The sequence below is a fragment of the Erpetoichthys calabaricus genome, chromosome 12 (genome assembly GCF_900747795.2).
Source record: "Erpetoichthys calabaricus chromosome 12, fErpCal1.3, whole genome shotgun sequence".
Classification (NCBI taxonomy): Eukaryota; Metazoa; Chordata; class Cladistia; order Polypteriformes; family Polypteridae; genus Erpetoichthys; species Erpetoichthys calabaricus.
The window spans coordinates 2,587,342-2,609,955 of record NC_041405.2 but is presented as its reverse complement, the minus strand read 5'-3'; the positions used below and the strand labels follow the sequence as shown (position 1 = coordinate 2,609,955).

Here is a 22,614-nt window from a genome sequence, read left to right as displayed (position 1 = left end):
GAATGATTATTTGCAAAGTGAACGTTGTGTGAACTTGCAGGTTTTGCTAGTTATTAGCAAAAGAGGGGCAGATGTTATCATTTAGATAAACTTACATAACTAATAAGTTGGCTCCACTGTAATTTTCATACCCAAAATATCACTGCTGTTTACCACAGCTAAATATTGCCATGTAATCTGAAATTATTTTGGTGAAACAGTTTTTAACTTTTATGAATCTCCCTTTAGCTTCCAGGATTTCTGAAGTCAACCACCTGCAGACACGGCCTTCTGTTGGAAGTGTTTATTGACTGTCTTCAAAGGTAATTACACTTTATTTTACCAATCACTTCAAGTTTCTTTTCTCTCTACATTCTGTGTTTTCCATACTGAGGACGGAGCCATCATGTCTGTCGATTGACCCATAGTGCACCTTCACCAGTGATAACAAGTCCAGAGGGGAGCTCATGACCTGATATCACTCTGTAAAGAGAAACAGAAAATTAAAGATAAAGAGACATAAAATAGCTAAACAGAGCTAATGACCCCTCATTGTGAGAACTGATGGAGAAATTTAAGCTGTCCTTAGATAATTGAGTAAGTAAAGATCCAGGTGACTCTTAAGGATAAGAGACAAAGTGCTGGTCACACCATGAAATTTAAAGCTGCTCACCCCGTCCACAGTAACCCCCCATTACAGACTGAAGCAGTCTATCGCCTTCTTTGAGTATGTGACCAGCTCTTTAGTTTTTATGACATTTAGGGTCAGATTGTTCTTCTGGCACAACTGAATCCATGGGTACACCTCTTCCCTGTTGACCATCTCTATGATGGTGGTATCATCAGCACATTTGGAGTTGTGGCTGAGTCCAGACACACAGTCACAGCAGGTGGCTCGGCGTACAACCCTGTGAAGTCTTGTACTGAGGGTAAGCGAGGAGGATGTGATGGTCCCAGTTAGCATATGCTGGGGTCTGTTGGTTAAAAAGTCATAAGCCCAGTTGCGGGGGCGGCTCTAGGCTCATGGCGGCCCTGGACAGAGAAAGAATCGGTGGCCCCTTCGCCCGCCAATATCAATATGGTATCTTATGCACGGCGGATGGCCACATCCGTTGCGGACACTGCATAGCCGCCTTGTGCTCACGACATGATCAATATTATCACTTTTTTGTTCTTGATTATGGTCATCAACGCCTGTTTCAATTTGCTTATCAGCAGTACTCTGGCCGGAGGATTCTCCATCTTTAGGTTTCCCTTGGGTGATAAAGTTCAGGATTGCTCCTTCCTGTGACGCAATGAAAGCCTCCTGAGCCACCTTTCTCTTTCGTTTCGAATAACCAGATTTGTGTACTTGAAATCTCTTCATTTTGCTTAGACTGGGTATGCGAATGTCTTGTGTCCCCTATCCGACCAGATATTCACTATGACTACTGCGCTAACACTAATACTTTATTAAAACTCGGTGAAACATTAACTTGTAAGACGACTCGCCCACTTGCACTGCTTCACTTCTATATGCACGTGTCTGTAACTTGAAAACCAAGTGGCGGCCCATGATATTCTCATTATGGCAGAATGTTATAATACTACATATTGCTTACTGCTCTGACTCTAGCGACATTAGTAAATACAGCGTACTAATTAACAAGAAACAAAATGTCTTTCTGACACATTGCCGTCAGCTGTGTCGTTATTTTCTCTTTCTGTTTTATATTCAATATATATTTGTATGACAGCCCCTGGGATTTGGCGGCCCTGTGCAGGTGCACAGTTTGCACATGCCTAAGGCTGCCCCTGCCAGTTGCAGAGAGTGGAGCTGAGTCCTAAATTGAGGAATTTGGTGGTCAGCTTTGATGGCACAACAGTGTTACATGCTAAGCTGTAGTCTATAAACAAGATTTTGACACAGCGGTTTCTATTGTCAAGATTTGCCAGGATGGTATGATATGCAAGGGTTATGACATCTGCGTGGACCAATTGGGACAATATGCAGTGAAGGTGATCAGGATTATCTGGAATGTTCTGTTTCATGTGCCCCAGGATCAGTTTCCTCAAACACAATTGTTTGTCCCAGCACTCCAATATACTTCTCTACATCACTCACACCTCATAAACCCACCAGACTGCTGAGATCTTCTGACTCCCCCAAACCCTGCTTCATAACTCTTGGCATTTTATCATTCATCTCTGTGGCTCCAACTCCCTGTAGCTCTCCTATAGTTCTCCTTGTAGCCCACTCCCATTTTTAACATTTAAATCCAGACTGATGGCCTAATCTGTTCTCTACAACTTTTCACTCTTTGTCTCCTGGTTACCCTTTTTTGGAGTTTCGTTCTTCAGGTTTGCCTGAACTGTAGATGTCCTCCTGTTACTTTGTATATTACATGTGATGGAAGGCAGGGTTGGGTTGGCATACCAGCTGGGATGAAAGTAACCTTACCTGAGGCTCTCAAAATGACAATGGACCATGTGGATAGATGGGTGTCCAGGCTGGGGTGGGTGATGCTCCCTTACCTCACTGGGAGGCCAAAATAATAGAAAGACAGAGGTGGGGATGCCTCCCTAGGCAATGTGTACACCACCTCCACTGGGTAGCAACATCCCTCTGGTGGTACTCCCATTTCTACACCCACAGGGTAGCATGGAAACTGTAGTCCTGAGTGGTGGCCTTTTTGGGGTACTTGTATACTGCCACATAGAGCTGCTGGCAGGAGGGTCCCAGGAGCAATAAAAGTACCTCCTGACCCAGAAATGCTTCCAGGTGTTCTGAATCATCTGACAAGTGGCTAAGATGGTGTGAGGCCTTCATAAACACACAGGGAAGCCTGATCAGAAGAGGTGCATCAAAAGGCAACTTAGCTTTCACTTGAGTTGCTGACTTCGGATCACACCGGGCCAAAGCGCACTTCATTATCAAAGTTCAAAAAATATATTGAGTAATGTCAAAAAACATACTCAGGATCTTCCACAAAGGAGAGGATTACCATCAGCCCCTGACTTGTATAAAACAAGGCAATATAATATCTTTATAACATGAGGACTTATTTGAAGAGTAGGAAAAATACAGAAAGAGTTCACAGAAGCAAAAAACAATAAACCTAAAAGGAAATCCAAAGGAAATTAATACCAATTTGATATCCAATAGACAATCCAAGAAACAGAGCAAAATAAGTCAAGAACCAGAGCAAAAATGTAAGAAAATGCAATACTTATGAGACCCATGTCCACCAGAAAAAAAAAAGAAAAGAAAAAAAAAGAAACAAGTTCTGTTATTTACTTTAGGAGAAAGATGTCTGCTCTAAATATCCCTCTTCAAATTCCTCCTGAACCTGGGACTTGTGTCACTGCAGTTGTATGTGGGGTTTGGGGGTATGAAGCTCCCCTAGTGGTCATATACTATAGTTATGTAGCCCATTTGACATTTTTACACTATCACTCTCCTGGGTGTTGTGGCGCTCCTCCTGGCACCTAGAATCTCTCTGGTAGTCTTCTAAAGTCCTCCTGGTGTGTGCCATTCCACTTGCATCTGCCATGTTTGTGTTCTTCCTTACTGTATGTGGTGCTGCTCTTTTGGTAAGTTTGATATGATATTGTAACTTTGTCAGCTTGTTAAAGTGCCTCCATAATGTTAATGATGCCCTATAAATTCCTTGATCTACACTACATCAGTGTTAGTGAGGTAACTATTCTTGTGGTGAGCACAAACATCCCTCTAGTTTCTTTACAAGATGGAGATGCTCAAAACCATCTGCACCCTGGAGAAGATCAACAAAAATTGCCACCCTGTCAATAGGACTAAAACTTACCGTGCAGATTCTGGCGAGACCAACGGCTGGTTGTATGGGCACTTGAAGCTGATCCAGTGTCCATCAATGCTGTTGCTTCGCTTCAAAGTCACAGACGGCCTTTTAGATGATTTTCTGTCACGCATGTTGATGAATTTCCAGTCATAAAATATCCAGTACTCTGCTTTCCAAAAAAGAAACCAAACAGAATTAATTTACAGGTTGGTCAATTTTGGTTTCACTCACAAACTATCAGTTTAGTACCACCGATTCACCTCACCTGCACATCTTTGGGTGTGTGAAAGGAAACGTGAAGCACCTGTTGAGAAACCCACCCAGACATGTGAAGAAAATGACTGTAGCTGTGTGTCTAAAGGAGATCTGAAATGAACTGACATTCTGTCCAGAGCTGGTTCCTGTTGTCTAGCACCCAGTGTTCCCAACATAGGCTCAAAAACCCTTACTGTCCAGTGCTGGATTGTCAGAGTGGCCCAGTGAGTAGCACCAGCACATCACACACTCAGTGCCCTGGGCTTAACTTTCCTTATTTGGATGTTGTCTGTGTGGATTTTTATCAAAAATTCCCAAAGACCTACAGACTAGGCCGCTGTGTGAGTGGGCCCTGTGATGGACTGGCGCCTTGTCCAGGGACTACCCACTGCTGCTGGTATATAGCGGTTGTACCTCCGTCACCCTGAATTGAATTAAGCGAGTTTGAAAATGAGGCGAGACTGTAAATGTCATTTATCTGCAGCTTGTGTGCCACCTAGTGGGCAATAACAATAAACCAAATGACATTTTCAGAGTTTTTTCACATCTCAAAGACAAGTGAATCAGCGATTCGAAACGGTGGGCAACCCGGTGGTGCCATGGAAATCGCCTGTTTGCTGGCAGTTTCTGGACACCCAGTTCAGATCCCATATACGTCACAGTCTGTGTGACATTTGAATGCCACATCGTTTTGCAGAGACGAGCATTACGTGTGGACTCCTTGGCTATGTGCTGGCACTCCGTCTAAGTTTGGTTCCTGCCTTATGGCCGATCCTGTCGGGTTCAAGAAGCATCCATCTGCAGCAAGGATGGCTTCTAGCTTCTGACAGACCCGCGCACCTCAGACACTCAGAAGCCGGCGAACATAATAATAATCATCCATCCATCCATTTTCCAACCCGCTGAATCCGATCACAGGACTACGGGGGTCTGCTAGAGCCAATCCCAGCCAACACAGGGCACAAGGCAGGAACCAATCTCGGGCAAGGTGCCAACCCACCGCAGGGCACACACAAACACACCTGCATATCTTTGGACTGTGGGAGGAAACCCACACAGACACGGGGAGAACATGCAAACTCCACGCAGGGAGCACCCGGGAAGCGAACCCAGGTCTCCTTACTGCGAGATGTTTTTGACATGCAGGGTGTGCGACATTTTCCAGTGTATTAAAAAAAAAAAAGTCATAAATCAGCTTCCACAACCACACATAACTGATAGTTTTCGGGAAGAAAAATGCTTAAAGTCTTTAATGTTGTTTCCATCTGTACAAAAGTTGTGGTGGATTCCTATGGAGACGCTGCAGCCAGCCCCAGCACAGCAGGCGCAAGGCTGGAAGAATTCCTGGCCAAGGTGCCAGCCCAGAGTGACACACACAACACATCAGGGACCACTTCGGCATCGCCAGTCCACCTAACCTGCGTGTCTTTGGACTTTGGGAGGAAGGCAGAGGAGCACCCGGAGGAAACCCGCACAGGGAGAACAAGCAAACTACATGTAGGGAGGTTATTTTAAATTAGAATAACTTAATACCATGGTGGCGCAGTGGTAGCGCTGCTGTCTCTAAGTAAGGAGACCTGGGTTCGCTTCCCGGGTCCTCCCTGTGTGGAGTCTGCATGTTCTCCCCGTGTCTGTGGGTTTCCTCTCACACTCCAAAGACATGGCACTCCTAAAGTGTGCGCACGCGCCCTGCCCTGTATTAGGATATAGCGGGATGGATGGGTATCCAAAAGACCCTTTTATTCATGTAGATTCATAACTGGCTTCACGCAGTGATTAACCCATAAGTAGAAGTAAATTATTTCATATGGTTTCTGATTTTTAAAGGACTCTCACTACGCATAATAACAGCCTAAGTTCATGTTTTCTTAATCTGTTAATGTCCTGCTAGGTAGCTTACAATATTTTAAAGGTTTATTTTCCTTTATTGTACATAGTAGGATGTTTTTCAAAGCACAAAGGATTTCAAATGCAAAAAAAAAAAAAAAACTCTTCCCAGCATGAAATGGTATTTCATCACGCAGTAGTTCCATGTGGGACAACACAACCCAGTAAAGAACCATAAAGTGTCATTAAAAAGCTATTATTTTACTAAAACAGATAGATAGATAGATAGATAGATAGATAGATAGATAGATAGATAGATACTATCTATCTATCTATCTATCTAAAACATCAGTGTACGTACAACGCTACCAACCACTTCTTGATTTTATTTTTCACCACTCCTATATGCCTCCTCTCAATCGTTGCTCCTCCTTCGTTTTTTCAATAATCAATAACGTTATTAATACCCTAACATGAACCATTGCTTACAGGAGTAACGGCTCAGTCCTTATCGAATAGCAAATGCACACTTTCAGGAAACACGAATCCTGTCGCGCTGTTTGTCTCTGCGATCCAGTCTCTATCTTTGAGGAAATCCTACGACCACTGCAGTATGATAGTCGGCCATTAGTCATTCTCAAACCCTTTATAAATCCAATTAATTGCGGTTTTAGAAACGACTGGTCACAAGACAAACAGCCTTGAACGGGTCACAAGTTAATCACTGGGCATGCGCGTAGTCACACTCGGAAGTCTTATACGGGGGAGAGCGTGCAAACTCCACGTACACCCTGCACTATTAGGCAGCGTAAAATCAGAGCTGGACATGCATACCGCTTTTAAAAGACAGCACCACTGTATTCGGCATTTCGGAAATAAGACGAAACCGCAACACGCGCAGAGAGGAGGAGGACACAAAAGGCACGTGAACACTCCGAGACTGACGAATACAAGCCTTCTAACATCCAGGTTTCAAATGTAAACGAATAAAACACGCAAAAGCGAACTCCTAACTGCACTGGCAAGAATGGCAAAGAAGCAAAGAGAAGGATAATGCGCATCTGCAAATAGACAAGGGAGAGGAGTCATTATCGGTCCATTTTCAAACCGCCAAATTATAATTTCAATAGGTCACCGGAGTTTCTCATCATGCAGCGTCGTACTCGGGGCAGGGAGCAAATCTGGACGGGCATCCAGTCCAGTATAAGGTTGGTTGGGAGCACACCAACATAAGAAGCACATTTAAATCGTACGTTGTCGTACTGCACCCATCTGAGCTAAGACAGCCGCCATACCGACCTTTGCCGCTTGCGTCCACATTCAGCGGACTGACCTACCCTCTCCGGTTTGCGCCCGAGTTTCTAAGTGCCGAGGTAGATCTGAAGAGATTCATCCAACAATTCAGTAGCAGGAAGAACATCCAGATAAGACAAAAGGACAAACACTCAGCGAAACCCCCCAAAGGAAAAAAAGCACTAGAAGCCGCCTTTATTAACTGTCACAGAACAAAACGAGTTTGAAAAAAGCGGCAGTTTAGACCAATCCCCTTTACGTTCACGGAACTATTTCTTAACATATGATTGGTTCTGTCTTAACCAATTAAGAAATTACTTTTCAACTAACAAATAACGAACTTTTACAAAATTGGCGGTTTAGACGGTTGCTTTTCAATTATTTATCTTTAATTTTAAAGCAGGCAAAAGAAACAAAAGTGGAATTTAGAAAACGAAAAAGAGGATAGAATGCTGAAAAGCTTGTCACAGTTAATGTGTGTGACCGTGAGAGGGGAGTGGTGTGTTAAGCCGAACTATTTATTATATCTGAGATCTTCATCTGTTATGTTAAGAAAGGCTGTTTTATACCATTTACTCTGTACTGGTCTGTTTTGATTGATTCAGTAATCCTGGCGCTGCTGCCTCGGAATAAGGACACCGGCATTCACGTCCTGCTTGTTCCCTATCTGGAGTTTGCATGGCCTCTCTGTGTCCATGTGGGTGTCCTCCACATGCTCCAGCTTCCTGCCTGGGTCCAAAGTCAAGCAGGTTGGGTATACTGGCATTGTTAAATTGGTTCCTGGTGTGTTTGTGCATGCGTGTGTATGTTCTTGTGTGTCACTTTATTTATGGGACTTTCAAATGCTGTCCCACCCCTCACCCATCCATCCATTTTCCAAACCCTCTTATCCAAGGCAGTGTCCGGGTTAGCTGGATCCTCTCCCAGTTATCATCCAGAATTCTTGGACACGGCGCCTGTCCATCACAGGGTGAAAACACATGAACACACATCAGGGGGCAATTTAGCATTTCCAGCCTGCCTAACCTGCATGTTGTCCATGTAGACATGGGGAGAACATGCAGACTCCATATAGGAAATATCTGGAAAATAAACCCCCATGTGCCACCCTTTGACATGATATTCCCTTGGATAATTCAAATGAATAGAATTGACAAGCCATGGGCTGAATCTGTTTGTGTCATAATGAACTATAAAGGAAGCATCTCAGTATCCGAACATTAGAACAATTGTGATGATTACAGGCCATTCAGCCCAAAAAGCTTGTCCATCCTATTCACCTCAATTGTCCAAAATAACATCAAGTCGACATTTGAACGTCCATTAAAGTCCCAATCTCAACCACACTTGGTCAAGTGAGTGAAGAAAATTTTTTGTGCAAAATGTGTCCTGTTATTTTTGCTGAAGTGATTTTAAAATAACAGCTGGGGTCTGCTGTACTCATTCCCTTCATAACTTTAAACACTTCAGTCATGTCTCCTCTTAATCTCCATTATCTTAAACTGAAAAGATTTCAATCCTTCAATCTTTGGTCTCAGAATAATCCTGCAGGTTGCCCTTCTCTAAACCTTTAGGGCTGCTTTGTCTTTCTTGCAATATTGAGACCAAACCAGCACAAATACCCCAGGTGAGGCTTCACTACCATAGAACTTCAGCATCATCTCCTTGGACTTGCACTCCACACAACAAGGCGCTATATAACCTGACATCCTATTAGCCATCTTGATCGCTTCTGTACACTGTCTTAAAGTCCACTACGACTCTCAGGTCCTTCTCATAAGGTGGACCTTCATGTTTCAGACCTCCTATTGTGTATTAGAACATTAGAACACTCTAGATGAGAACGGGCCATTCAGCCCAACAAAGCTCGCCAGTCCTGTCCACTTATTTCTTCCAAAAAAACATCAAGTCGAGTTTTGAAAGTCCCCAACGTTTTACTGTCCACCACACTCCTTGGTAGCTTATTCCAAGTGTCTATCGTTATTTGTGTAAAGAAAAACTTCCTAATGTTTGTGTGAAATTTACCCTTAACAAGTTCCCAACTGTGTCCCCATGTTCTTGATGAACTCATTTTAAAATAACAGTCTCGATCCACTGGACTAATTCACTTCATCATTTTAAACACTTCAGTCAGTCAGGTCTCCTCTTCATCTCCTGTAAAGGCTCAGCTCTTTTAATCTTTCTTCATAACTCATCCCCTGTAGCCCTGAATCAGCCTCATCACTCTTCTCTGGACCTTCTCTTGTGCTGCTATGTCCTTTTTGTAGCCTGGAGACCAAAACTGCACCCAGGACTCCAGATGAGGCTTCACCAGTGTATTATAAAGCTTGAGCAGACCCACCTGTGACTTGTATTCTATACATCAAGGCGCTATATAACCTGACAGTCTGTTAACCTTCTTAATGGCTTCTGAACACTGTCTGGGAGTCGATAGCTTAGAGTCCACTATGACTCTTAAATCCTGGACTCTCGATTTTCAGACCTCCCATTGTGTATTCAGACCTCACATTTTTACTTCCTATGTGTAATTCTTTACATTTACTGACATTAAATTTCATCGTCCACAAGTCTGCCCAAGCCTGTCTGCTATCCAAGTCCTTCTGTGATGATATAACGGATTCCAAATTATCTGCTAATCCTCCTATCTTGGTATCATCTGCAAACTTAACCAGCTTGTTACTTATATTCCTATCTAAATCATTTATATATATTAAAAATAGCAGCTGCCCTAGCATTGCCCCCTGCTGGTCACCACTCTTAACATCGTCCAGTTCTGATGAGGTTACTCGCACCATCACCCTATGCTTCTTGTGTCTGAGCCAATTCTGCACCCATCTACAAACATCACCCTGAACTGCCACTTCTTTTAATTTGATGTCCAATCTCTCATGTGGCACCTTATCAAATGCTTTCTGAAAGTCCAGATAAATAATATCATAATCCCACTTTGATCGTATCCTTTTGTTGCCTCCTCATAGAATTCCAGCATGTTAGTAAAACACGACCTCCCTCTTCTGACCCCACACTGACTGTTCCTAATAACTCTTGTCCTTGCCAGGTGTTGCTCAATCTTATCCTTAATAATTCCTTCCATTAATTTTCCTGTGATGTTTCATGTTAAGCTTACTGGCCTACAGTTGCTTGGATCTGCCCTGTCACCCTTTTTATATAATGGGATGATATCTGCCATTTTCTCGTCCTTCAGAATCTTTCCAGTGCACAGTGACATCCTAAAAATATGTGTCAAGGGTTTATATCTGCACTCACTAGCCTTCTTAAGAACACGAGGATAAATATTATCTGGTCTTGGTGATTTGTTTGATTTCAGCTTATTTAATCTGAGCAGCTCTTCTCTCTCTACCATTTCCAAATCCCTCAGTACCTCCTTAGTAGTCCCTGTTACTGCTCTGAGGTTATCCACTTGCTCACTTGTGAAGACCCCAGAAAAATGCAAGTTTAGGTCATCTGCTATTTCACTGTCTGTATCTTTTAATTCCCCTTCACTATTTCTGATGCACTTCACCTCTTCCCTGACTGTTCCAAAATACTGAAATATTCTCTTAGGGTGTTCATTCGCCTTATCTGCTCTATTCCTCTCCAACTGTCTTTTAGCCTTCCTGATATCCTTCTTAATTGTTGCCCACATGTTCTCATACGCTCTATGATTCACTTTGCAGTCATTAGTCTTATATGCCTTATAAAAAAGTTTTTTTCCTTTCCAACTTCTTTTTTTAAGTCTTTATTAATCCACCGTGGAGTTTTTTTTTTTTTGTTTCCTATTAATTCCAAACTCTTAAATTTCTGTTTCATTACTTACAGTAAATTTCATCGGCCACAAATCTGTGAGAGATGTTAGGCTGTCCAAGTCCCTCTGCAGCAGTCTGAGTGTTCATTATCTGACCTTTCATTTAGTTTGCTGTCAAGCACTGACCCATGCTGGTCACCACCACCACCACCAAAGCGGTCCTTTAAAGACATGTCTTAGCCATTTTTTAAAGAAGCATCCACTTGAGTGTTCCAGTAAGAACCTTTTTAGTCTTTTAGATCTGTAACAGATTCCATGAACAGATAAAAGACTTTTGAAATACTGATGGGTTTCCTGATTTTAAAGGGGTCTCGCTGTATTTGATCACGCCGGCTCCGTTCAGGTTTTCTTGATCTTACAGCATGCTAGACAGTCCATGATTGTATTTTGTCTGTTGAACCTTTTCGAAACCCCCAAAAATTCAAACGCATATACAAAGAACACTTTACAGAATGAAATGGTTCTCTTTCAAGCAATGGTTCAGGGAGCATCCAAACATCCCTACAAAGTGCTCTTAAAGAGACAAGATTTTTAAGATGTGTAATCCTGAAAAAGTTCCACTCAGCACAACCTATTTTTTAATCGAATTTTGCACCCAGCTATTCACCATACCTTGAATTTACCTTTTTCCCTTTTAATTTGATCCCCAGCCTTTCATATAGTGCCTTATCAAAAACCCCAGAAAAGCAAGATGTGATCGACAACAACTTCAATGTAATCTTAAATTACCAATGTTTATACTTCAGTCAAAGTTAAAAAAATAAATAAATAAGCATGAAGCAAGTCTAACAAACTGCGAATGATGCTTAAATGTATAAAATAATTAAGCCTGGTAAATGTCTTACCTTTGAAGATCAGTTGAGCTACCGCAATAAGCTGTGAAAGTTCGAAGGAACAACGAACAGAAAAGTTTTTAAAGTGCTGCCATAAAAAGCGTGGAAAAAAGAAAACAAAAGAATTCACAAAGGTTGTGCTTTTTTTTCCATTTAGTAAGTTCGAAAAAACCCACGCAGAACACGCGCTGCATGTATGACTAATGTGCAAAGCAGTGGAAATTTAAAACGGGTAAGTCCCGCGTGGGGGGGATTTTTTAATATCTTCCTCTTATTACTCAAAAGAAAACGTCCTCGTGGTAACGGGCAAAAAAAAAATCAGTTCATTTTTGATGGGCTGGCAGACTAAATACATTGATTCTTTACTGGGTTGCGTGGCTCCACCTTTGCTTGACAAAGAGTCATTTCATTGTATGAACAGTTTGTTTGCATTTGAAATTGGATATTTGGGCCCCATGATTGTATGCGAGTCCCTTACGAATCAGAAACCCCAAACCGGCGCTTCTATAAGTCTGAAGTGATCGCCTTTCCTGGAGCCACTGCTGTGGGATGATCTCACTGCTGTTCACTCCGCTCAGGAGTTCGCCTTCACCGTGCGCTCAGCTATGACCGCCGAGCCTGTAGTTTACACGGAAGCCCGCAGTCTCCGGCGCACGTTACAGGACACGCTGTTAAAGAAGAAGCTATTGATGTTAGCCGAGATGTCACCTGCAGCTCAGCGCAGACAAAAGCACAACTCTGCCTTTTTTTTTTGCCCGAAACACTGTGCGCGGCGGTGACTTAAACGAAGATTGCACGTGCGCTTTTTGAAGTGACAAAATGAGGACGTTTCCAGAAAGGTTTTCAAATTTATTAAAAGTTAAAAACTGACATCTCATATAAGTAGATGTATGCAAACCTTGATTCAGTACTTTGAAGAAGCCCCTTTGGCTGCCATCTCACTCCACTCTGCTTTCATTAGTATTTCCCATGCTGTCCCACACTGTAAAAAATCTTATGTGCTATCTACTTAAAAAAAATATGGTAACAATATTGCACATATTATTTTTAAGCAGTTTTTAAGGCTTGATTTTTTTAGAAGAATTTACTTGAATAAATCATGTAAAAAATCCTAAATTATTTAGCCAGACGCATATTATTTTTAAGTAGTATTTACGGCTTGATTTTTTTCCCTAGCAGAATCTACTTGAATAAATCATGTAAAGCATCCCAAATTATTTAGCCAGAGACATGATGATTTTAGCATTATTAGTGGAATAATCGTTTTTAGTTTAAGCACATAAAACAAAATGTACTCATATGTATTAAGGAAAATTACTTAATAATATAAAAAACATTTTATAATGAAATGAATACATAATGCATTTTGGTGTTAAACATGCTTTTATTCCATGTTACACTGGTATCAAAATAGTAAACACTTTGTAAAATAGTGTATATAACATTTACAGCATTTTTAAGAAAAAACAAAAACAATTTGTAAAACAGTTTGTAACTCACAATTTATGTCATTGAAATCAACTGTTTAGCATCAAACCAGATAAACTGTTGTAGAACAAGCTGCAGAACAATCTCAAACCTCAACCTGGGCATTTTCACCAAAACTTGGTAACAATGGAATGTGTCTCTCACAATCTAATACACAAGTTTGTTTTTGAGAGATTGTAATTTGGGGGAAAACCTGCAAACGTCCAGTTCCAAGAAGAGCTTCTGAAAGGCCTCAAACGTGTTCCTCAGTTGTTTGGGATAGGTGAGGTTTAGTGCATATGTGAATCCAAGAAGAATTGCGCAGGCTCTAGTCAGATTTCCCAAGCCAGTCATGACTTGCACACCCTCCAAGACAATGCTAAAGAACTCCTGGTCATCCTTCTTGCAGACAGTAATTTTCATTACCTGCTGCAGTAGACTTTGCTGCACATCCTCATTTTCATACTGTAAAACAAACATAACATTTTATTATGAAGATCTGTTATTTATGTAGTTAATTTGTGTAAGATGTTCAAACAAGTTTTTCCTCGTAAGAACTTAAAATGCAGATACCTCAAGGAAGTACAGTAAACCATTTCTAGGTTCATATCTTTGTAACATTGTAAAACACTAACTCCCCAAAACTTGTTTCAGTGGACTATGGAGACTGACACTACAACAAACTGAAGTATACTATGGCTAATGGCGGACATGATGTTTTCAGAAATGTTGACATTGTTTAATTTATTTCATTTATATTGCTGACACTAGTGCAAGAATTTTTTTACATGAGGAACATACTTATGTTTAAGATGTATTTCTGTTTTTGTAAAGGAAAACAAATACTAAATGCAGTTTTCTGAAAACAATAAATATCTGAAATAGTTTTAGACACTTACATTGTACTCCTGGATGAGGTCTTCCTCCTTTTCACCCAAGTAATTGACCAAGCAACGGAGGACAACATCTCTTGTCTGTTCTATGTTTTGATGTGAGGTCTAAGGCACCAAAAGTGTAGAAATTAGTAATAGTACCCAATAATAATGAAGCAATATCAATCAAGGCGGCACGGTGGCGCAGTGGGTAGCGCTGCTGCCTCGCAGTTGGGAGACCTGGGGACCTGGGTTCGCTTCCCGGGTCCTCCCTGCGTGGAGTTTGCATGTTCTCCCCGTGTTGGCGTGGGTTTCCTCCGGGCGCTCCGGTTTCCTCCCACAGTCCAAAGACATGCAGGTTAGGTGGATTGGCGATTCTAGATTGGCCCTAGTGTGTGCTTGGTGTGTGGGTGTGTTTGTGTGTGTCCTGCGGTGGGTTGGCACCCTGCCCGGGATTGTTTCCTGCCCTGTGTTGGCTGGGATTGGCTCCAGCAGACCCCCATGACTGTGTTCGGATTCAGCGGGTTGGAAAATGGATGGATGGATATCAATCAAATAATAATAAAAAATACCAATTAAAATACCTGCTGTATGGCACCCAGTTTCTTCTTCAAAATCTGTGCGAGTGCTCCTCCTTTGCAGGAAAATATTGTGAAAAGTTTAGGAGTGTAGTAATCCAACATCTTAATAAATGTTGGCTCAAGGTGCAGAGTAGTAATTCTCCTAAACTCTTCATTAATCTAAAAAATGAAACACACAAACACTGATTATAATTATGTTCAGTTGACAACCACATTATTATCTGTGATGGTATTTAATGACAAAATGTAAAATCCCTACCTGGAGAATGTCAAACAGAGCAGGCCAGCGATCTTTAAATTCTGCAACTGTCGGGCACAATTCAACCTAATCACCAAAATCATGAAATTGGAATGGTTTAAGCCTAGACACCCAATAATGCTAAACAAGTCTAAACATTTTTAAATATTGCTAAAGACTAATTTTAAATAAATTTGCATTATAGTAAATCTCAAATGTGTTCAAATAACTTCACACAGGTCGAATTTTACATAGATTAATCAAAGAAAAATGTAAATTGCTATAGATATATCTTACTCTTTGTGGAGACTGATAATGCCTTAATTATTGCAAAGATGTTTGTATTCTTCAACTAGTCAAAAGCATGGTTATGTCCATATCAATTCCTGGAACGTCATCGTGTTGCTTCTATGGTGTTTGTGACTTGTTTTTTTTTTTTTAAGAGGGCGCCCTCTAACGTAGAGGATGAATGAAAAAAATGCATATATTGCGTGAAATGATTAAAAGCTAATTTAATACATCTTTACAATTTGAAGCGAATATATAAACACATCAACACTCTTAAAAGTTTTTAAGTATAATCATAGAAACTGCCCCATCTATCAAGCTCGATGCATGGCCATAATTATTTTTGCTTTAGCGACCAACATGTCCATTCTAGCCTCAGCACGTGCATGTGAGGAGTTATGACTAATGAGCTCGAGTTCAGATTTTCACATCAAATAACATCGCATAATTGTAAACCTTTATTTTAAAACGCCTGGTTCAACATAGTCACTGTTTCACATGCCAAAATGATCACTGTCGTTCAGATTCAAAAATAAGTGTAAAACAATTCCTGCACTAGCGTGAATAAGCGGTGTCCTGAGGAGCTTATTTAAGAAATCAAAATAAAATGTAAAAATTAGTAAGGGGCTTATAACTTACCTCTTAATATTTTCCACTGTTCGTCTGCTCCTTCAAAACGCCGTCTGATCACTGCCGTTGAGATTCAAATGAAGGTGACTCAGTCAAACCCGGGTAATTGGACCAATTCTCTTAAAATAAATATGAAGCCTTTTTTCCTTAAAATTTTAACCTAAATGGTTCCTCAAATTAAGCCTAAAAATTGCACTCATTTCCTTAAAAAAATAGGTACAATTTATTTCTTAATTTTATTAGTGAAATGTTCTCAATATATTATAAGAAAAACAGAAAACCTATTTTTTTAATTAAATATGCACATTATTTTTAATGATTACATCAATTTTTTTAATAAAAATTACAAGCCTCATGATTCATTTTTTACAGTGCAACGTGGACAGTATTGGGGCTGCACCTTACCTTGAAACGCCTCTTTTCCTCTTCTGAAATAACTTCCTGCCCTCCATTTTTGCTAGAAGTATAATTCGAGAAGACCCGTCACTCTCAGTTTCTTTGTATTAGAGTATTTGAAGGAAGACCCCACAAATCCTCTTTTCTGTTCATAAGGGTCAGGAAATACTACAGGGGGCATTAATGCAGGCAGTTATTTAATGTGAGGGGGAATGTGAGGTCACCTACATTCCCTGTCTTCCTCTCCTCATTACATACCACCTTGAGCATTTATTGCAATTACTTTGTCCTCTTTTGGCCTCCCTGCCAGGACAAGTTAAGTTTTTCCCCTCTTCTGGGATGCCCTCTACTGCTACTTCATCCCTGACTACCCCATAGCACTATAGGCTTGTAGGCTCCTTATTGTCCAAGTACAGTGGAATTCTTATGGGCTAACAAATACATGAGTCATGTGAAAACGTAAGTACACCCAATGGAAATTGTGCACTTTTTCCACAAACCTGAACTGGCAAACAGTATCTTCATGCAAACAGAGCTTACAGATAAAGTTGATCTTCTTGAAGAAAAGAACATCAAACTGGTGTGGTGTATTGATTCTCATAATCTAAAGAAAAGCCACTGCAGATTTCTCATGTGGTGAACATCCATCCCTCCATTTATCACCACTTCAAATCCACCTAATTAGAATCAGGTTTTCCAGCTTAGGTGCTACTGATTAGAACCTCCTTAGGGAGTCTGCAGGTGGACCTCACTGTCTTATTTAAACCATGGATATCGAGGGTTTGGTGTTCTCTTCGCTATTGATGTGTGTGCTGTCATCATGCCAAGATCAAAAGAGCTCTCTAAGGCCTTCAGAAAGAAGGTTGTTGATACCTAGGACTGGAATCTGGCATGAGATTTCAAAAGATGGCCCAAGACAAAATCATCTCTCTACAAGTGGTATCAATTTCAAATGACTGTTGGTACAGATAATCCAGCCTAAGATCTGACTGTTTGATACTTAAAGAAGTCTCCAACAACTACAAAGTTTCATGTTCAACAAGAACATTACAGCAAGACTAGAGTTCTCCATTGAACATCTAGGCAAAGACCAGACCTTTTGGAACAATGTGCTCTGGATGGATGAATCGAACATGGAGTTGTTTGACCACAGTAACAGTTGACATAATTGGCAGTATGTCGGGAGAAGAACCTCATAGGAACTGTGAAGCATTGTGGTGGTAATGTTCTTGTGTGGGGTTGTTTTGCTGCCTCAGGGTCTTGGTAGCTTGCAGTCACCGAGCAAACTATGCATCACATCATAGTGTGCATGAGGAGTCCAGAAGTTGAAGCTGAAATGGAAATTAACCTTTCAACACAATTTTAACCTAAAGCACACTTGCATATCCACCAGGTCTTGTCTCATTAAGGAGAAACATAGGGTCATAGACTGGCCGAGTCAAAGCCCTGATTTGAACCCCACTGAATTGTTGTGGGGCGATCTAAACCACACTTGACATACAAGAAAACCGCGTGAACATCTTTTAACTGAAGGAATTTTGCATGAAAGACTGGTCCAAAATTTCAGCGAGTCAATGTCAGTGACTGGAAAGTAGCTACACAAAATGCCTAAAAGAATTAATTTCTGCTAAAGGGGGCAATACCAGCTTCTAAAGCTGGCATGGGCTAACTTTTTCCCTAGTAGACCATAACATCTATTGATCTTTCTGTTGAATAAATTATTGAAAAGGCTAATTTTCCTTGTATTCTAATTCAAGTATGTCACCTTTATCTGTAGGCACTGTTTGCATGAACATCTAAGGTTTGCCTGTGGATGTCATGTTAAAGTCAACCACTTCCATTGGGTGTACTTACTTTTTCACATGACTGTACCACATGCTGCCAATCTGCTGTGCCAGGATCAGTGACTTAAGCTGCCTTACCTTCAAATTCATGTCTTCCTTACCTGAGTAAACCTCAGAGCACTTCAACAGATAACCATTACATGATGTAACTGTGTCAGGCATGCGCAATTATGAGGGGGGGGGTGCTTGAAGGGCTCTGCTGAAAATGTCATAGATACTCCTGACCAGGAGAGGGCGCATTCACTGAGTTCTTCTCCCTTTTTACCCATAGAAATGATGAAGAGCATAAAGAAGAGCAGTGACATCACTTCCTGTATAATCCCAGAAAGTTTCAACTATTCCATCTTTGTTGTCACATATCCACAATCTGACCCGGAAGTCATTATTTAGTTAAGAACACACATCTGTCATCTACTCACCAGGAGTGATGTTCTCTAAACGACTGACCCCCTCAGTCCATTTATTTCACTTTTGATCCTACTTACAGTTACTTTTTCCATCTCATCATTAATCTGGGTGGTTGTGGTGACTCTCCAACTCTTTATCTTGTCCCTCTTCTTGTTTTATAAGTGACAATCCAACAGGTGGACTGAGAAAGTGACCACTCATATCAGTGACAGCAGACAAAGAAAACCCTTCTTCTTCTTCATCTTCCATCATCATGTTAAGAAATATGAACAGAATACATCAATTCCTAATACATCCACCAGTTAAAGGTAATCACGGTCACTGGTGTAGTCAGGTAATTTAGTGACGCCAGTTTTTTGGATATTTGCTCCTCCTGTGTGAATCTTCTGGTGTCGTCGAAGGCTTACCGAATTGATGAAAGTCTTTTTACACTCTGAACACTGATATGGTTTTTCACCGGAGTGAATCTTCTGGTGGAATTTTAGATTTGAAGTCTGCCTGAAAGTCTTTCCACACTCCGTACACTGGTACGGTTTTTCACCCGTGTGAATCGTCTGGTGGATTTTAAGGTTGGATGCCCTGGAGAAGGACTTCCCACATTCAGCGCACTGGAACGGATTTTCTCCAGTGTGAATTCGCTGGTGGGTTTTAAGTTGTATACCCCGGGTGAAGGATTTTCCGCAGGTAGTACATTGGTAAGGTTTTTCTCCTGTGTGAATTCTTTGGTGTTCCCTAAGGTTGGAAGAATTCCTGAAGTCTTTTCCACACTCGTTACAGTGATATGGCTTTTCCCCGGTGTGAATCCTCTGGTGTTGTCTAAGGCTTACCGAATCTCGAAACGTCTTCCCACATTCATCACAATGATATCGTTTTTCACCAGTGTGAGTTCTGTGGTGTTCCCTAAGATGTGCAGAATTCCTGAAAGCTTTTCCACACTCAGTACAGTGAAAGGGTTTTTCTCCGGTGTGAATCCTCTGGTGTTGTCGGAGGCTTACCGAATCCCGTAAATTCTTTCCGCATTCACTGCACTGGTATGGTTTTTCACCGGTGTGAATCCTCTGGTGTTCCCTAAGGTTGGCAGAAGTCCTAAATGTTTTTCCACATTCGGTACACAGAAATGGTTTCTCTCCAGTGTGAATTCTCATGTGCTGCCTTAAGCTTACTGCGTCCCCTAAAATTTTGCCACATTCTGAACACTGGTACAGTTTTTCTCCTGCATGAATACTCTGGTGGAGTTTAAGACGTGTATTTCTCCTAAAAGACTTTCCACACTCTGTACATTGGTACGGCTTATCACCTGTGTGAATGCTCCGGTGACCTTCAAGACTTCCCTGATTCCTGAAAGTCTTCCCACATTCAGAACATGGGTAGGATTTTTCCTCCTCGTGAATTCTCTGGTGCCGTTTAAAGTGTGAAGTCTGTCTGAAAGACTTTCCACACTCCTTACACTGATACGGTTTCTCACCGGTGTGGATTTTCTGGTGGAATTTAAGATTTGACGTCTGTCTGAACGTCTTTCCGCATACCGTGCATTGGTAAGGTTTTTCACCCGTGTGAACCTTCTGGTGGATTTTAAGGTTTGAGGCCCTGGAGAAGGATTTTCCACACTCAGTGCACTGGTATGGATTTTCACCTGTGTGGATTCGCTGGTGGATTTTAAGCTGGATATTCCGGATGAAAGCTTTTCCACATGTGGTACACTGGTATGGTTTTTCACCCGTGTGAATTCTCAGATGTTCTGTCAGGTTGGCGGAAATCCTAAAAGCTTTCCCACACTCACGACACTGATAAGGTTTTTCTTCAGTGTGAATTTTCAGATGTTGTTTAAGGCTTACAGAATCCCTTAAGGTCTTCCCGCACTCAGCACACTGGAAAGGTTTGACACCCGTGTGAATGCTCTGGTGCAGCTGAAGACTTGAACTCTTCCGAAAGGCCTTCCCACAAACACCACATTGGTGGGGCTTCTCGCCGGTGTGAATGCTCAGGTGTTCCTGAAGGGTTACCGAATTCCGGAACATCTTTCCACATTCCGAGCACTGATAGGTTTTCTTATCGGTGTGAATTCTCTGATGTCGCTTAAAGTGGGAAGTCTCTCGGAAAGTCTTTCCACACACCGTGCACAGGTACGGCTTTTCTCCCGTGTGAACCCTCTGGTGGATTTTAAGTTGGTAAGCCCAAACAAAGGACTTCTTGCATATGGTGCACTGGTACCGCTTCGTCTTTGTGTGAATTCTCATGTGGAGTTCAAGCTGTTTGGCTCCCGTGAAGGAATTTCCACACTCAGAGCATCGGTAGGTCATCGGTGCAGGGTGAATGTTCTGATGGCTTCTAAAATTTGATGAATTCACGTGTTCGGATTTCAGATGTAATTTAATGTCTACATTACTGTGCTCACGATTCCTAATGTTTACAGAGCGCTTGACAGTCTTTCCAAGGTCATAATATTTCACCGATTTTCCACCCATACAATCAATAGTCAGTCTCTTCCTTTTTACTTCGGGAGTAACCACCACTTCAGAGATCTCCTCTTTAATGTTTTCAGTGCCGAAGCATTCATTCTTCACACAATCAACTGCAATCCCAGTTAACGCCACTAGATTATCTTCTTGCTTAATGCAACCAGAAGCCTGCTCAACGACTTCCCGTTCGGTTTTTAAAGCATGAATGTCGGCAGCTCCCTGAATGGTCAGATCGTTGCCAGCCATTGACTCTGCTGTTTGGACGCAAAGGCCTGTAGGAAAAAGATACAAGTCAACACACTGTATATGTTAGCAATTACGCAATGTCTCTTCTACGACTCTTCAACCGTTCTTTAGATTATAGAAAACAGTTTGTTACAAATTAAATACATAAAAAGGCAAGTCTGAAATAAACAAATAACACAGGAAAAATTGAAACAAAATATTGTACTGCTAAAACGGGAAAATTTAGCAGTGCTCAGGGATAACGATCAGGTGAAGAGACATAAACAAAGATCAGAACTGGAAAGTCAAAAGGTGTGTCAGAAGACCAAAAGTCAACGCCGAAAAAAATGTGTGTCGCGGAAAAATTCTGACTCGAGGTTTTATAATGGATCTACTAATATAACCTTAATGGAGTATTCCACCCTAACACTAACCCTAACCCTAACCTCACGTGCTTTATAGTGATGGCCAAGAAAAAAATTGAATCTCACGTTTTCATGCAGAAAGTTTATGATTCAACGGTCGTGGTAGGGGACCAATGCCCTACAACAGCAAACAAGGTCAAAATGTTCATGAAATGTCCATGAAAAAACCCTCTGGTTACTCGTGTCATGCAAAGTCACCCGGCCTCTTACTCACAACATCTAAAACATGTACTTTCACTAAAAATCTTTTAAATCATCCACTACTGGAAAGCACTCTCATGAACAAGAAAGGAACAGACGAGTGAATGTAGAGCGTGAGCTTCAGGGCAGCCAATGAATAAAAAGGAGTCCTGAGTAATGAAAATGGGGTTCAAGCAGTTCTTCACGTCAAATGCTTGTCCGCATGCGCATGTGTGTTCCTTCCTCGTTCATAGCGGTGCTTTCCATCACAACAACAGCATTTATTTATAGAGTGCGTTTTCATACAAATGATGTAGAAAGAAAAAAGAAAAAATATACAGTACACCTTCAAAGGAATGGCCTTTTGACCTTTCTTGGGCTTTTCAAACTACTTCAGGTTCTCTTTTTGTTTTTGTATTGGAGCCAGGATCCTCAGGATAGCGCGAGAAGTCACATGAGCAGCACTCGTGATAGGCTGAGTAGTCCATAACACGTGAACAGTCCAGGACACCTCGTGGGACCCCTTCCAGTGAGGACAGCGTCTGCACACAGCGTGAGCTGTGACACTGACTGACAGACCAACATCTCATCTCCATTTTGGACTCTACTGGGTGTACTTGAAATGGCCATGAAGATGATCAGATGTTAGGGGCCTGTGCTGAGAAAATCATCCCTGCCTTGCTCTACAGACACGTGAAATTGAGTTTCATGGTGGTTCATAAGATTAAAAAAAAAGAGTATTAAAAAACATTCCTTGTAAAGGGAAATTTTTGTGTAATGGTGGAGACCTGAACATTAGAATCATTTTA

The 22,614-nt window shown here is 41.4% G+C and overlaps 1 protein-coding gene and 1 long non-coding RNA gene across 3 annotated transcripts; both read right to left on the bottom strand.

Moving 5' to 3' along the window:
- Positions 1-268: 268 nt before the first annotated feature.
- LOC127529907 (uncharacterized) lies at positions 269-7,355 on the bottom strand. Its single transcript, XR_007936514.1, has 3 exons — positions 7,161-7,355; positions 3,786-3,945; positions 269-462 (listed from the first exon to the last, which is right to left on the bottom strand). It is a non-coding gene; the product is annotated as an uncharacterized LOC127529907 (long non-coding RNA).
- Positions 7,356-13,222: 5,867 nt separating this feature from the next.
- LOC114643278 (zinc finger protein 345-like) lies at positions 13,223-21,499 on the bottom strand. Of its 2 annotated transcripts, none has more exons than XM_051935143.1 (5): positions 15,248-21,499; positions 14,972-15,037; positions 14,716-14,871; positions 14,159-14,257; positions 13,223-13,724 (listed from the first exon to the last, which is right to left on the bottom strand). In XM_051935143.1, the coding sequence occupies exon 1, from the start codon at positions 21,219-21,221 to the stop codon at positions 18,819-18,821; it is 2,403 nt and encodes an 800-aa protein (XP_051791103.1). In that variant the 5' UTR covers positions 21,222-21,499; the 3' UTR covers positions 13,223-13,724; positions 14,159-14,257; positions 14,716-14,871; positions 14,972-15,037; positions 15,248-18,818. The 2 variants fall into 2 exon arrangements, with proteins under 2 accessions (XP_051791103.1, XP_051791104.1); XM_051935144.1 differs by having other exon boundaries at positions 15,878-21,499.
- Positions 21,500-22,614: the final 1,115 nt, after the last annotated feature.

Bases quoted from the DNA above. Each gene is read 5' to 3' on its own strand.
- LOC114643278 (XM_051935143.1), bottom strand. From the start codon at position 21,221: ATGGCTGGCAACGATCTGACCATTCAGGGAGCTGCCGACATTCATGCT.